This window comes from Scophthalmus maximus, chromosome 19, assembly GCF_022379125.1.
Source record: "Scophthalmus maximus strain ysfricsl-2021 chromosome 19, ASM2237912v1, whole genome shotgun sequence".
NCBI lineage: Eukaryota > Metazoa > Chordata > Actinopteri > Pleuronectiformes > Scophthalmidae > Scophthalmus > Scophthalmus maximus.
The window spans coordinates 7,748,207-7,763,799 of NC_061533.1; the positions used below are offsets into that span (position 1 = coordinate 7,748,207).

At 40.7% G+C, this 15,593-nt stretch overlaps 1 protein-coding gene across 5 annotated transcripts in view; it reads right to left on the bottom strand.

Moving 5' to 3' along the window:
• Positions 1-1,636: 1,636 nt before the first annotated feature.
• Positions 1,637-15,593, bottom strand: part of LOC118313696 (calsenilin-like) — a 31,141-nt gene continuing 17,184 nt past the window's right edge. The window contains exons 1-8 of one of the 5 annotated variants that reach the window (XM_035639390.2): positions 11,787-13,329; positions 5,844-5,846; positions 5,133-5,257; positions 4,946-5,015; positions 3,979-4,157; positions 3,152-3,256; positions 2,939-3,001; positions 1,637-2,791 (exon numbers count right to left, since the gene is read on the bottom strand). In XM_035639390.2, coding sequence (XP_035495283.1) covers positions 2,744-2,791; positions 2,939-3,001; positions 3,152-3,256; positions 3,979-4,157; positions 4,946-5,015; positions 5,133-5,257; positions 5,844-5,846; positions 11,787-11,892 — 699 coding nt within the window. In that variant the 5' untranslated portion in view covers positions 11,893-13,329 and the 3' untranslated portion in view covers positions 1,637-2,743. Of the gene's footprint in view, positions 2,792-2,938; positions 3,002-3,151; positions 3,257-3,978; positions 4,158-4,945; positions 5,016-5,132; positions 5,258-5,843; positions 5,847-6,959; positions 7,392-11,786; positions 13,331-15,593 lie in introns of those variants that run through there. The other 4 variants (XM_035639389.2, XM_035639387.2, XM_035639391.2 and 1 more) reach the window with 4 other exon arrangements.

Below are 15,593 nucleotides of genomic sequence, written 5' to 3' on the forward strand. Positions count from 1 at the left end.
CGCGGCTGAGCCAATCACTGGCGACCCTTCGATGTGACGTCGAGAGGTTTCACAAGACAGTTCCAGCAGCAGCATCATGTCGGCTTTCGACTTTGGAACTGGATTTACAAAAAAACCCCACCAGTGTGTTGGTGGTGGTCATGCCACAATCTATTTATATTCAGAGAATACAACTCCTGGTAAAAATCAAAGAAGCGTAACTGCATGTTAAATAACCTGAGTAATAGGAGTAAAGAATAATTATTCAAGTTCTAGAATAAAATATGGGATGGGAGGGGCCAGTTATTGGTTATGGATGTTTAGTACATGGATCAGCGAACAACAATGTCATTAAGAATGTTGGATTAAATCCAATATCAACCTTCAAGGCACGTTGCTATGGCACTTTACAGGTTGAAATGGAATGTATGCGTTTGAGAACACAGCTTGTATTAACACATTGGATAAACTCAAACGGACATGAGGAGAATCATCCAGCCCAGAGTCTATTAAAGCCGAGTCGTGAGAAAGAAAATTTGGGCAGACAAAGAGCTTGGGCCAGAGTATAAGGTCAAAGACGTGGACACTTGAAGAAGGGAAGGTTGATTTAAAGCTGTTAATTAACTAAAAAGAAAAGTAAATGGACAAAAGGGAAGGCATGAAAACTGAAAGCAGAATTTGTGAAATAGAATATACACAGAAGCATCCAAAACATCAGACAGTAGCTTAGGGATGGTGGTTAGCTGTTTTCAGACATGAACTCGGGAAAATGTCTGCAAAATTGTTCAGGAGATTATCCAAGTCAGATGTGCTCAGAACAGCAAGAAGAACTCTGGATCAAGCTATAGGGTCTGCCTCATCTTCTTTCACTGTGCCTTAAGCTTTTCTATTCCACCACACTGCCACCTGATGGTTGTTTAGCTCCACTGCCTTTATACACAGGGTTGTACAATGATCCTGGCATATCCGGGCTGGCACAAGGTTCCACAACAAGCCCAAACCTGCAAGCAGTGGTGGGACGTAATTAAGTATATTTTTTTTAAAGCACTGAATTATGAGATACTTGTCAGGGGACATTCACAGAAACAGTGACACATACACAAAAAACGTGTCAGTGATGGAAGAATTACTTAAAACTTTTACCAAATTAAAATAACCAGTACAAAAAGGTCAAATATATTAAAAAATAATAATGCTTTATTATCAGAAAAATGAACTCAATGTACTTGGCTCCAGCGGCTGATAAATTATGATATATTGCATTTGTAGACAATTAATGTTAATGCATCATTAGAAAATTGGATAGGAAAGAGAAAAACTAATCAAAGTTCTGCTACACAAAACTGTGGATTTTCTATTCTTTGAAATATTAGATAATCTGACCTCTTTGTGCCTCAAATTCTTATTCAAAGGAAAACATCTGAAAGGGGGGAAATGCCTCTTGGGTGAATCGAACCTGTCAGACAAGCTTGTCAAATGTTTTCAAAACTCATATACATTTAAGAAGATTTCACACACTTGCAGCTAAGCCTTTCCTACTGATGAATGTTCCTCTTGTCAATTCACTTAATGTTTGTCCACCCACATTTATTCTGCTTTATCATGTGAATACAGGAGGGAAATGTCGTGAAGGGACACATTGAAAAGGAGAGGTCGCAGCTGTTGACAGCGTCTTTAATTAACTGACATCACAAAGGTCTTACTGTTCTGTACATAATACTGTGGAACTTAGAGTAAGCATGCTCGCAGATAAAGAGGAACCAGGATAAAGCCTTAATTCAGCCGAAAATAACTCACTTCATCAGTCCTTTAGTGTTCCGACAGTATCCTTCACATCTGACCAGCTAAACATAATCTTAAAAAATACGAAAAAAGAGAAATCTTTGAATAATGCATTCAAATTTTGTGAAGAACTGTTACTATACACAATGGTAAACTGATTAACACACTGATTTCTTCAACACATATTCAGTTCTGGTCCTGTTCAGCCACTGCAGTACAGAGGGGACCGGTACAGTGTAGGATATATATATATCAACTATACATATATACATACACACTGGTTTCAGTGGTATATCAGGTGCAGGTATTTACAGTGCCTTTATTTCAGGCGCATATGATACATAGTCATAAAATTGTAGTGCAAGCTATTTCCACATCACATATTTGAGGACACACATGCTTTAATCCATTCCTCTTTTTTCGTGGGCTGTGATTTTTTTCTTCCTTGCTTCTAAATGTTCATTTCATCCAGTGTACTAAAAACTCTCAAGCAGTTCTGTGTGTATGCAAGATAAACCACGTGTTGTATTATTGTGTTGAAAGTGGTTTGGTGTTAAAGCTAGTGTCCTTGTGTCCTCAGGTCAGAGGATTACTGTATGCCTCTTCACTCCTTGTTGGTTGTTGATCTTTTTTGTCCGACGATTAAAGCACAAGGAGCTCATTTGTTGCCTCGTCGAAGAAAAAAAACCCACACAAAAAACACTGGATAGATGGGAATTTTACCCAGGAAGCTCTTCTTCTGTCAGTAACAGTCCTTTTAATCCAGACCAATTGCGAGATACAGCTAAAAGAGCGTGGCAAGAAAAGAAAAAAACTCCTTTCTTCCCCCTTCCCACATCATGTGCCAGGTTTTAGTGTGGAGTTTGAGGAGTGGGTGAGGTGCATGGTTGCTGCACAGTGTGTTTGCGTGTTGCTGTGTTTGTGTGAGATGTGCATATGGGCTATTGGAGGAAAAAAACAAACCAGAGAGCATCTTGATTCCTTATATCACATTCTCAAACAGCTGCATGGAGTTCATGATGTTGTCGTCCTGGAATAAAAGAAGATAAAATCATTTGTCACCAGAAGTCTGAAGCAAATGTATTTCAGATTCAGTACCTGATGGAAAACCAGGCAGTTCCAAGGACAACATGCAAACATCACTATTATTATTATTGTTGTGACTTGTGTGAGTCACCTTCTGACAGGTCTCAATGAACTCTTCTATGGTCACTACACCATCTCGATTTTTATCCATTTTCTGTGGGAAAATAGAAAAAACCCCAACAAAAAACAGAGAAAGACACATCAGTGAGAGTATTTCTTTGGATAAGTTCCTTTGACTGGAGACTAAACAGAGGCCTTGTAGCACTGTTCACTCGTGTGCTTTTTATTTGTGTGCGTTCAGAACCTGGAAGAACTTGTCCACGTGTTCGGAGGGTGCTTCATCTCGCACACAGGGGTAGGTGTATCTCCCCATCATGTCATAGATTGATGTCATAATCGCCAGCATCTCCTGATGAGAAGAGGACAGAAGCAATTTGAAATGAGTTTCAACAACAATTTATTGTTTTTCACACATTAAGATGGATTATATGGGAATGACGCTCCTTTTACAAACAGGGACAAAATGTGGGATCTGCCACGAATGATGCAGGACAGTCCGAAAGGGATTAAATTTGTATTAGTCGAGTAAACATTTTAATATACTCCACTGCAGTTGTCACCACTACTAGATCAATTCATTATTTTTATCCAAGTAAGTCAAATCTGAGGTTGGTACATTTTTGATGAGGTTATCAAGGAAATTAAAAGGAAAGGAAAATAGGCCCTACTGGATACAGATCCTTATCAACCTTCTTGTTTGTATTTCTATTCAGTTAGAAACTGCCAAGGTTGAGACAAACACCACAGGACACTTTAGACACTGAGAACAAGCTAAAGAGCTGGTGCTTTAAATGTACTGGAGAGGGCTCTGGATAAAGAAAGCTCCCCACCTGCTTTCTACGAAACTGATGCATGCCCTCAGTGTACGTCTAATCCCTTCATTTCCTAACTTTTAGTTTGCTTCAAGATTATTATTATTATTTAAAGGTTTTATGAAAGGTAGAACAGATAATCACTTCTATATTTCATTGAATAAGAGGCAAACATGTGTTGTTGGAGGAATCATCTGAAATATGACCTTTGCCCTTGTTCTTTTAACTTCTCACTGTCAAAAAGTTGCACCACACATACCTCTTTGGTGATGTAGCCATCCTTATTAATGTCGTAGAGGTTAAAGGCCCAGTTGAGTTTCTCAGTGACTGAACCTCTGAGCAACACTGACAGCCCGATGACAAAGTCCTCAAAGCTGATGGAACCGTTCCTGTCGATATCAAATGCGTTGAACAGGAAGTGAGCATAGGTGGTTGCATCTGCGGACAAAAGGAGTCAGAGTCAAAACTCAACTAAACATTGTTTGGTTGAGCATTGCTCTGTTAACAGAACTATTATTTTCAAATTGCCTGATGGACTGAAGGAGTGGAATAAGTAACCGCCAAAATTATGGTACTTATAGTATTGTTTATGCCGGCTGTTTTCTAAATGAACAACTACTTCACTAGTTGTCCACTAGTGTCAGGTAACATGGCAGAGGAGCTTCAGCACTATAACATTTTAACTTTATCCATCACTAGAACAGGTTGTATTATTATATTGTAAATGCCCACACATCACTCCAGTTCAGTTCAATTCAAAACACTCAATTCTAGTATATGAATTCGAGGCAGTTTAAACTAGCCGCATATCAATGAGCTAAGAATGTTCTTTGAATATGGTAGTAATAACAATTTAATAGTACAAACTACATATAAACAAGTAAGGGGGCAGTCTACAATTTTTACCCTTAGTAAGTAATTACTCAGTATTTTTACATTTATGTGTTCCTTTTACGTTATTAATTACTTTTACTTAATCAAAATCTATTCTATTCAACTTTGTCTCGATACAACATATTTTAACTGCTATTCAGTAAATCTGGTAGGAGAACTATGAACTGAAATACACATCTGGGAATCAACGACCATCTTAAACATTTCAGATCGAAACAAAAACAAAAACATAACCCTCCCTTTTTTTCGGAGCAGTCCCCCATCTCCTTATAATATTCGTACAGTCTCAAACAAGAGAGAACAATAGAGGAGGGATTGTTTAAGCAGCTAACCTCCTTGGGGAAAGAACTGAGAATAGATGGACTTGAATGTCTCCTCATCAACCATCCCACTGGGACACTCCTGCTCAAGAGAGGAAGAAAAAAAGAGAAATATATAAGAATAATTTAGGTCTATATAAAGCATAATAATGGTGGTAAAGCAATTAAGACCGCCTCAGCAGCCGGCAGCTGGACGTACGTTCTTGAAGCCTCGATAGAGAGACTGAAGCTCCTTCCTGGTGAACTTGGTCTGAGCCTGCAGCTGGTCCAGCCCCTCTGGCTGGTGACGAACAGTCGACAGCTCCAAATCACTGTCGCTGCTGTCTGTGGGAGAAAGAGAGACAGAGGGAGCGGTGGAGAGACAGACAGGAAGAGAGCGAAGACAGAAAGAGAAAGAAGTGATGTAGAGAGGGAAAGAGGATGAGATAAGGAGGGAGGATGGGGCAAAGACTGAATGTGTGGATGCAGGTCAACATTCAGGGAGGGGGCGGGATCACACATTCAACAGGGAGGCATTTCATTTTGTTATAGAGGAGGTGGGGAAAACGTGCGAGTTTCAGAGAGATTTAGCAAAAAACTGCGAAGGAGCAAAAGGCAGGCAAACGAGGGGGTAAAAAAAAGAAGAGGAGGTACTTTCTTTATGGCGGAAATGTCACCAAACAAGCTTTGTTTTGTTCTTTAAAAAAAAAGAAAAGAAGAAAAAGGCCACGGCAGATGTTCTGAATTTGATAAATTCAAACAAAGACCCAGAACAAATCACAAATGCACAACTAGGTGTCGCAGAGTTATTTGTTACCAGTTCACACACATTCAGAAAAAGCACTGCACGACTGGGAAAAAGAAAACATTCCAAAAAAGGAGGGAGATGTTTTCCAGAAAGAAACAGGGTTTCTACTGTAACCATACTCACCATCTTTAGACAGAGAGAACAGAAGAGGAAGAGGGGTGTTAACACCAAGATGGAGTGAAAGAGAGTACATGGAGGAAAAGTGGTAGAGTGATAGCAAGAGGAAGAAAAAGAAAAAGAAGAAAAAAAGAAAAAACAAAACAAAGATAACAAGTCAAGTCAGATTATGAACCCTGAGTGATCCAGAGGGAAAAAAAAGCTCATTTATTCTGATAAAACATCCAGCAGTGCAGTGGAATGTAATATACTGCGAAGCATAAACCAAAAACCAACAAAGAGAGAACTGAAGGTGGGAGGTGGTCCCACAAAAAAATGTCCTGCACAAAGGGAGAATCATAACAGAAACACTACCACTTCATACTGGACATAAGTAAGATTAAGAGAAATTCAGAATTTTATGAAAGCACCAAAATATCAGATAGAGCCTGACCAACACATCAGTGGGCCAATTACATCGGCTGAGTTATGTTAATTGGCATTTATCACAGTCGATAAGTAAAACATTTTTATTAAGGTAATGGAAAGCCAAAAATATAGCTTGAGGTATTTTATTGCTAATGACACTATTGCACAGATTGTCCAGTGTGACTCCAGTTTTGGAAACACATGAATCCCCCTTCACTAATGTCTGACCATCACATTTCAAAACAAATGGCCAGAACTTCAAATATTCGGGGGATTATTAGACCAGTGGAAAGAACACTAGAAATAAATGTGTGCACAATCAGACAAGTAAGAAATAGCTTATGCAGACACTCACACCCAAAAAGCTCTTTCAGCCCTCACTTGGGTGTCGATATCAGACTTGATTAAACAAATACTGCTGAGCGATGAGCAATTTGTTTTTCCATAGCAGCTGTTGAAATTATTTCACATTTGAATAAACAAAATATGAGCTTATAATTTACTCCCCTTTGTACTTGTCTCACATTTGTAACACCTCACAACTGGTTCTACACCTCTCACGATTGATAACTATCCAGACTTGGATCAAACAACATTCACAAATAACTACAAAGTGGAATTAAAATAAAAATATTTCTTCCCAGCCTCCTCGCTCGCTTGTCCTCCTCCTCCTCCTCCTCCTCTTCATCGCCCCTCTCTCCCAGGTTGTCTCACCGGTCTCAGTAATGTCAATCAGGCCCAGCAGGTGCATGAGTTTGAGGAACATGATCACCAGGCAGACGATGCCCACAGTCTGGAGTCCCTCCGTCTCCCACCTCACACTCATCTTCCCCTCTTGTTCTATATTTTCCTCCAGGGTCCTCGTCTTTCCTTCTTCTTCTACCACACTATTGGGCTTTCAATGCACATTTCTTCCGTCCTCAATTCCTGTCCCTGACACATCGCCGTTCACTCTTCGCTCATCTTTTTCTCTCTCCCCTGCAGTTTTTTTTGATTCTCTATTTAGTTTTCCCTTTCCATCTTTTCAATTGACAGGCCTTTCCTCCCCCCTCTGTTCTCGCTGCTGCTCTAATGGATCTTTCAGGATATTCTCTGCATTGAAAAGTAGGGTCTGATGGTCTTTTATTGAGGTCAAGAAGATCAGATTATGCTGTAAAAATACCTCCAAAGAGAGAGAGAGAGAGAGAGAGAGAGAGAGAGAGAGGGAGAGAGAGAGGGAGAGGGAGAGGGAGAGGGAGAGAGAGAGGGAGAGAGAGAGAGAGAGAGAGAGAGAGAGAGAAATAGAAACCCTCCAAAAAATCTGGAACACCAGATTAATCCACGGCAAATAGAAGCAAATCACATCACAAGTGGGATTTTGGCAAAAGAAGTAGATTTGGATTCCTCCAGTGTTTATTATTCCTCTAGTTGATGACAAAGCTCTCATCAAAGACCCAGACGACATCCAACATTTATCCACTGAGCGCCGACTGAGTGACTGACTCCTCGGCGTCCTCCCTCCACCTCACATCTAATTTTCTGATAATTAACCTGTGAACTCCTGAGGAAACAGAGGAGAGCAGCATTTTATCGCTCTCTCCTTTCTTATTCAAATCAAAACAACTACATGAAATACAGTAAATACACAGAGGCACTTAATACTGCAACTTTAAATGAACGGGACTAACAAATATTTTAATTTAATTTTCGCGACATGTGACATATGGGAAACAATTTGCCTTTAAGGAACCAGAGAGAGGGGGCGGTGGCAAAGGTCAACAGGTGTCCTGGATCCCATTTTCCCAGTCATCTCTGTGATCCACTTTCTAATTGTTCCCCCGTCTCTCCTGGGGCCCGTAGCACAGATTCAATATGGCGTGAACTCAGTGGAGTTATCTTGTCACACACTGATACTGTTGTCATAATGGGAAACATTAAGCAAACGCTCCCTCAGCTCCTGTCACACTTGTTCAAAACTCATCTCACTCTCTCACTCTGGTGGAGAGAGAGACAGAGAGAGAGACACAGAGAGAGAGAGAGGATATATATATATATATACACAGAGAGAGAGAGACAGACAGAGAGAGAGAGAGGATATATATATATATATATATATATACACAGAGAGAGAGAGACAGACAGAGAGAGAGAGAGGATATATATATATATATATATACACAGAGAGAGAGAGAGAGAGGATATATATATATATATATATACACAGAGAGAGAGAGAGAGAGGATATATATATATATATATATATACACAGAGAGAGAGAGAGAGAGAGAGGATAGATAGATAGATAGATAGATTCAAATGTAGGGTCACTGAAAACCCCATCTCCCATCTCACCATACGACAGATTGATGTAACGCACTAGAATATCCTGCATGAGAGTCAGATGTGGAGTAAAAATACCACATATTGGTATTGGAGAGCTTCAGAACGGGGCTCATACATCTCTAAAGACAAGGCTACCTCTGGCATTGATGTCATCCCAAAATAGGACCGAGCTGGACTCAACCCAAAATCGACATCAGGGCAGAGAGGACCAGACTGAAACAGCAAGCAAAAGCCACACACTTCAAAGGATCATGTCTCCGGCACCGATAATATAACCAATGCAACAAATAAGCCACCAGACCTGATTGCCCTGCTGATTGATAAAGAGCATCTAATGCACTGCTGCTAAAAATGGAATATGTGATCCCACAGGACCAAATAGATATTAAAGATTTGTTTCCAGACGAGACAAAAATACGCTGCTTGGATAATGATATGTCTGATATGGGTTGTTTTTCCCTGTACAAAAATTAAAAAAAAATCAACTCTATTTGGTCTCCCTCTGAATAAACTTCCATCCATCCATTATCTACAGTCTACCATATACAGTACATCCACTGTAGATCAAAATGTAACAATGTAACAAGACATACATCATTCGATTACAAATAAAAAAAATTTCAAACATGTAATACTGCCTCCTCTCTTGTCTTGTAGCGGACTAATAGATTTGTAGAGGTATAATTTTTTAATACTAACATATGCTGCTGTCTCAGTTAGCTGTCAAACATAGATGTTACACGTGATAACAGCCCCCTGTATTATAAATCTAATTTATTCTTAAATTAATCAAAAAAATATTAATAAAACAAATGGGTGGAGCGGAAATACGTAAAAGGAGGAGAGCAAATAGGGGGAGGATATGCAACTCAAACCAAAATAAAACGTGGTTTACATAATGTCTTATGTCCTTGAATATTAAGGATATGACATCATGTCAGCATTATGCCACTAATTTAGTTCAAGGTAGATAGTCTGTAGTGTCTGTAGCCAAATTCAAGTCTGAGCATAATCAACACTGTTGTAGAAGTATTTATAGAGAGAGTTAACAGGCTGAGAAGGAGGAGTGTTCAATTTAAACCACAAGAGGTCAGCAGAAACAACAATTTCAGCAGTTGTTATTGTGTGCTGCTTAAAAGATACATGAATGCGGACGCGCGCACGCACGCACGCACGCACGCACACACGCACGCACGCACGCACGCACACACACACACACACACTAAATACTATGTTGTGCTACACTGCTCTACATCCTACTTGTATTTTCTTGTAATAAATGAATATAAGAAAATGGATATACTTTTACTTTACTTATTTGAGTTTTGAGCCGTTATTAAAAATGAAACCAAACTGAAAAATTTGGGAGGGGACACGTGTCTTTGATGAAACTGTAAACAAGTCATATCTGAAACATAGATGTTTTCAAACATGAACTCTGAAAAAATGTCTGGAAAAATGGGTCCAGACATTTTTCCTGGAGTTCACATATGGAGAAGACAGCAGGAGATTGTCCAAGTCAGATGCATTCACAACAACAGGAACTTTCAGAACATTCAGGCGAGGGATGGCGCCTGGATAGAGCGCCCACTCGCTCACTGTGAATTTTCCTGCTGTATTCCTGCACGGTCTCGCTTGAACATTTTCCAGAAATTTTACGAGGGGGAGGAAAATTTCTGGAAAATGTCCAGAGCAACATTTGTGGTCCGAAATTCGGTGCATGTGCGGACGTAGCTTATGATGCCACCCACAGCTTTGTATGAATCAGTTTGCAAACACAAGTTTAGAGCCACAGGTTTGATCTGTATAAATATATTATACTTTATATTTCTATATATTCTTAACAACAGATGATAAATGTAGTGAAGTAAAAAGTACAATATTTTCTCAAAGTATCAGTACATGACTCAATGTACTTCACTTCCCACCAGTGGCTTGCGATTTGGAATCCATTTCTATCCAAGGCCAGTCAACAAAGAGCACAACATCTGGTCTGTGAATCTCCCTACATTAAGACACGTGAACATGTATTGAAAGACAAAAGATGTGTTTAACTCACAATATGTGCTGCCGAATACTTAAACATGGTAAAGACAATGAGGAGGCGCTGAAGCATATGATTTAATGACTCTGTAGTTGGTAAATTAGTTCCACTGGGAGATGAAGGAGTAATGAGGTGGCAGGGATGAGGATGAAGACACATGAGGAGAAATTCGGAGGCTACACAGGGCTGTCCAGTGTCCTTCAGGGTCCTGGAGGAGTACTCCAGGCTCCTTATTTAGGCGGCCTCAGAGAAAGCCTGTTCAATACTGCATGTATAATTGATGTGAAGTAATGCTAAACCAGGGTGTGGGCCCTGCCACGGGGGGAGGAGGAGGAGGGCTATTGGAAGAACTGAAGATCGGAGAGGAGTGATAAATTATGAAAGGGCATTACTGGTGTTTTTGTTGAATTTATTACTTATGATTCCGGGCCATACGAGAAGCACTAATGTGCCGACTGGAGCCATCCCGCTGTAATTGTCTTGGCAAACTGACTAGAGGCCACTCTGACTGGCTGGCCTTCAGCCCAAAACTCTAATCAAAGGGAGCTGCATCATTCGAAGAGCAGTATCTGATGTCTCTTTTACAGTCCCAAATGTACACGGTATATTGGCCCATCAATGTTTTATGGTATTTCCCTTAGTGGGCAAAATAAAACATCCCATTAACCTTTTTCCACTCTGATGCCATGCATAGATTGGCTGACAGTCAATGATTAATAATGTATTTACAAATACAAAAACACATTTAAACTTTCTCTATGGATTTTGTTTTTGTAGGTATTTTACTTAATTTCATGGTGGAGAGTTGACAGGGAACAATGGACAGAACCAAGAGAGATAACCTGCAAAAAAAAAATAATTCATGGGCTGGACTCAAACCAGCATCAGCAATCTATTTTTATTTTATTTTATTTTATTATTCTTTAATTTCTATTACAGATTTTAAGTCCCTATATCAGTCTCATTGATCAATATCAGTGATATTGAAGCTTGAAATCAAAAAAGCAACAGGTTGGCTAAATTATAGTGTTTTATTAACCATTAATTTTTTTTAAATATATCATATATAAATATATATAACATTTATTTATTTTATTTTTTGGGGGAGGGGGCTATTTTTGTACTTAATTGCAGGTACCTTTTAACTAGCTGAGGGGCCTACGGGGGGCCCTTACCTTCAAACGAGGACATGGGCTCCAGGATGCCAAACTGCTTGAGAACTGCCATGAAGAGGATGATGACCACTCCGATTGCAAACAGCTCCATACCCTGGATCCCCATGACTGCAGGACAGGGGAGTGGAGCTCACTCAGGGCCAAGCCTGCACGAGAAGGCCTGGCCTCGGGTGGACACAAAAGGGAGCCCAGGCAGGCCTGAGTAATGCTAGGCCCGGCTATTGGACAACAAGGGTTTTCAACAGGGATGAACCAAGATGAGATGGGAATCAGTCTGGTTGGTGGGTGACTGCATGGGTTGGTTTCCAGGCCCAGGACACAGCATGAGAACCAGGCCAGTGAGCTGGATGAAGGCGGCTCTAATATCAACACTGATGCTGAAGTGGAAAATACGTGGAAGTCGACATATATGGAAAACCTCCCTCTCTGGACCCATGAGGGAAAATGGGGGTTGTGTCACGAGCCATTTATTACAGTGCATTAAAGGAGACGTTAAGAGTCACTTTCCAGACTTTCCTCCGGCACACACACACACACTCAGGACCTCGTACTGGCAAAGACACAAGTTACTGCTCACGCTCTTAATCCAAACAGCTATTATCGGTCCTCACGTCATAGCTCACGCTCATAAATCACATCTTGGTTTTAAATAAAAATGTCATGTGGGTAAAGCAAAGAATTTGATACAACCTCAATGTCCATTTTCATAATTTCGCTCCCTGTCCAGGTGAATGCCACCGACTTATCGAAAAACAGAACATCAGACGACACAACGTCAAATACTCAAGTCTTCTCATCTTCCATGCTTTCAAATGGCAAAACAACATTAGCAATTACAAAATAATATAATTACGCATTATATGCGTCAACCACGCGAGCAATTTGTGAAACCTCAACTCTGGAACAAAAAAATACTGTAAACACTCTTTATCTGCAAACTGAGGACGAGCTGACTGTCTCTGCGGCATCTGTACTAATATTCATAATAACAATCTTGTGGATGAGGTAATCTTCTAAAATAGACCCGTCAGCCAAGATACAAAAAGAACAAGGCCTTACTGTCCAAATAATCAATAAAGACCATTTACTTGTGGGACTTTTCACTCTCTAAATCAGCTAAGTAACCCCTCTTTCGACTGCTGGTAATCCGTTGGTCCAAACACCTCGCAGGGCAGAGCAATGAATAGTTAAAGCTGCGTTCTGTGTTGTTGTCCAGCCTGATTCAGTCCACTTCACTGTTTGTCCAAATCCAGGTCCAGATATGGAAGAGCTCTGGAGAGAAGGCACTTAGAGGAGCAGCAGCAGCAGCAGCAGTGTCCAGGAAGGGAAATCCTGAGAAAGCGAGAGGAGCTGTGGGGAATGAAACCTCCTCCCCCGGTGTCTACCTCCTCCGCACATACTTTTCCATCACTCCCTGCTCTCTGCAGCGTTTTCAAATTTATCTGTTGCTGCGCCTGGTTGCAACTTTTCCTCCCTTGTCTCACTCAATCAGCGTTTGCTCCAGCTGAGGTTTAAAACTCAAGTGTCCTGTCCACCTTAAACCTCCCGCCCGTATCATCCTCCTTTTTGGTCTCTCCTTACTCCGCTGCACTCCTCCCGTTTTTTCGCCGGTCCATCTGATTTGCCTCTGCACCCCAGGGCTTTGCACCTCCTCCTCCTCCTCCCTCCATCTCCTCTGTCCTTCCATAACTTTGGCCCAACCGCAGACTTTCTCTCCCTCTCTCATCAGCTTCCTCTCCATCCTCTCCTTGTCTTCTCCTTCTACATCCAGAGGTGGGTTTACTTGTAATATATTTGTATTAATAGTAAAATTAAGTTTGCTGGTTGTTGGCGAAAATAAATGGAAATGTACCTACAGCCATAGACAGATCATGACATTGATGGGCCCCTGGATACAGACATGTAGGGGCCCCCAACCCTATTACATACGTTATAAGCAAGACATAGGGACTAAAAGACAGTTTTGTGTCTCTTTGTGATTGTTTTGTAAGTTGTTTCACATCTCTTATAGTTGTCTTACATATTTTGTCTTTTCTCCCCCTCCTCTTAGACGTTTGATGTCACCTTGCGTCTCTTTGTGACCTGACGTTTGCGTCTCTGTTTGCCTCTAATTTTGTATCTGATTTTGTTTCTTGTTTTGCGTCTCTCTGAGTCATTTGATTTACTTCCCAATAAGAAATGTCAGCAGTTGCTTCATACACAGGTTGTGGTCTAAGGGCCCTGAACCGGGGAGCGGTAATCCAAAATTCTAACAAGCCAACTAACTACCCATCATCACCTTCTGACTCTGGTGAGGAAAGAGAAGGCAGCGATAGTGATGGCTCCCCTTGGACATCCATCTGCTCCTCAAACTCCTCATGCTTCCTGGAAAGTTTGCAACCGTCTGCCAGAAATGCCACAGAAATACATATTTTGTGTGAGCATAAGTGTGTATCAAGTGTAGTGTGCTCGTAGGATGACTCTGCACTTTCTAATACACCAAAACATGATGGGAGTGGAGATACACATAACTCTGTGTGTGTGTGTGTGTGTGTGTGTGTGTAGGTGTGTGTGTGTACACACACCTTTTGGGTACTTGTCTTGCATTTGGGGAAAAAACAGAATGTATTTCATCAAATTTTAATGCAAAGACGAATCTTAAGCTTAGGATAAGGTTTAGGCTTAGATTAAAGTTAGGATTAGGGTTTGGTTTAGATTAAGGTAAACGTAAAGGTTGGGATTAGATTATGGTTAGGTTTAGATTATGGTTAGGATAAGTGTTAGCTATGGTTAAGATTAGAGAAAGTCTCAAAGAAATGAATCAAAATGATGTCCTCAGAAGTAATTTAGACACAACTTTGTGAGTGTGTGTTTGTGTTAATGCATTAACTTGGATGGAGATAGGAGACACAAATAGGAGGCCCCAAGTGAGGGGGATCAATATCTTTGTGGTGAGGTGGTGGGGGTTTTGGTGGTGCTTCTCCCTTTTTTTGCACTTCGTCCTTTTTACCAGAACAATCTATGTCCGCCATTAATGATAGAATAGAAACATTAATCTATTTTCAGTACCTACTGTTCCTGTTCCTTATAAGCAACCGTCTATGTGGACTACTGTGGACTACGAATCACCCTGAAGGTCAAATTTACTTGCAGTTGCCACCTTGTGGAGGAGAGTGGATCAGGTGACAGGCATTCACACACTGAACACACACAACATACACACAACACACCATGCATGTAGGTATCTTTGTGCATACTGATGTGTGAGGGAGGAAATATGCATATTTGAGTCTATTTTTGTGGATCTGAGTTTGTTCTCTAGCATATTGATGGTAGAAGAGAGTTTGTGTGGTCTCTGTGTGTGTGTTGGTTCCTCTGGGGCAGGCCATTAGGGCACTAACAGGTTTTTAAAAGGTAGGCTTGGCGCTGCCTGCTGACACAACAGTCAGTAAACAGGGTGAGAGGGCCCAGGCAGTTTCCTAACGGTCGGACATGTCAGCAAAGTTCACCTCAGTCTTCACCGCAGTCAGAGAGGAAGACACTTAGCCTCCTGAATGTACAGAGGCCATTGGAAAATCTTCGACAGTGTCTCTACTCTAGCATGTTTGAATGCAGTTCTTTACTGCTCACTAACAGAACTGACACATTCAAACTGCAGCTAGCTGATGAAAGCATTCACATTTTAACTCTTTAAACAGTTGTTGTCTGGGATATATATATATGTAATTATTGTCCAGTCCAGTGATTATTTACACTTTGATTAGGGGCAGCGAGAGAGAAGAAATTAGTAATAAACTCAGAGAGTGCACACCTCCGCCCGGGCTGAGC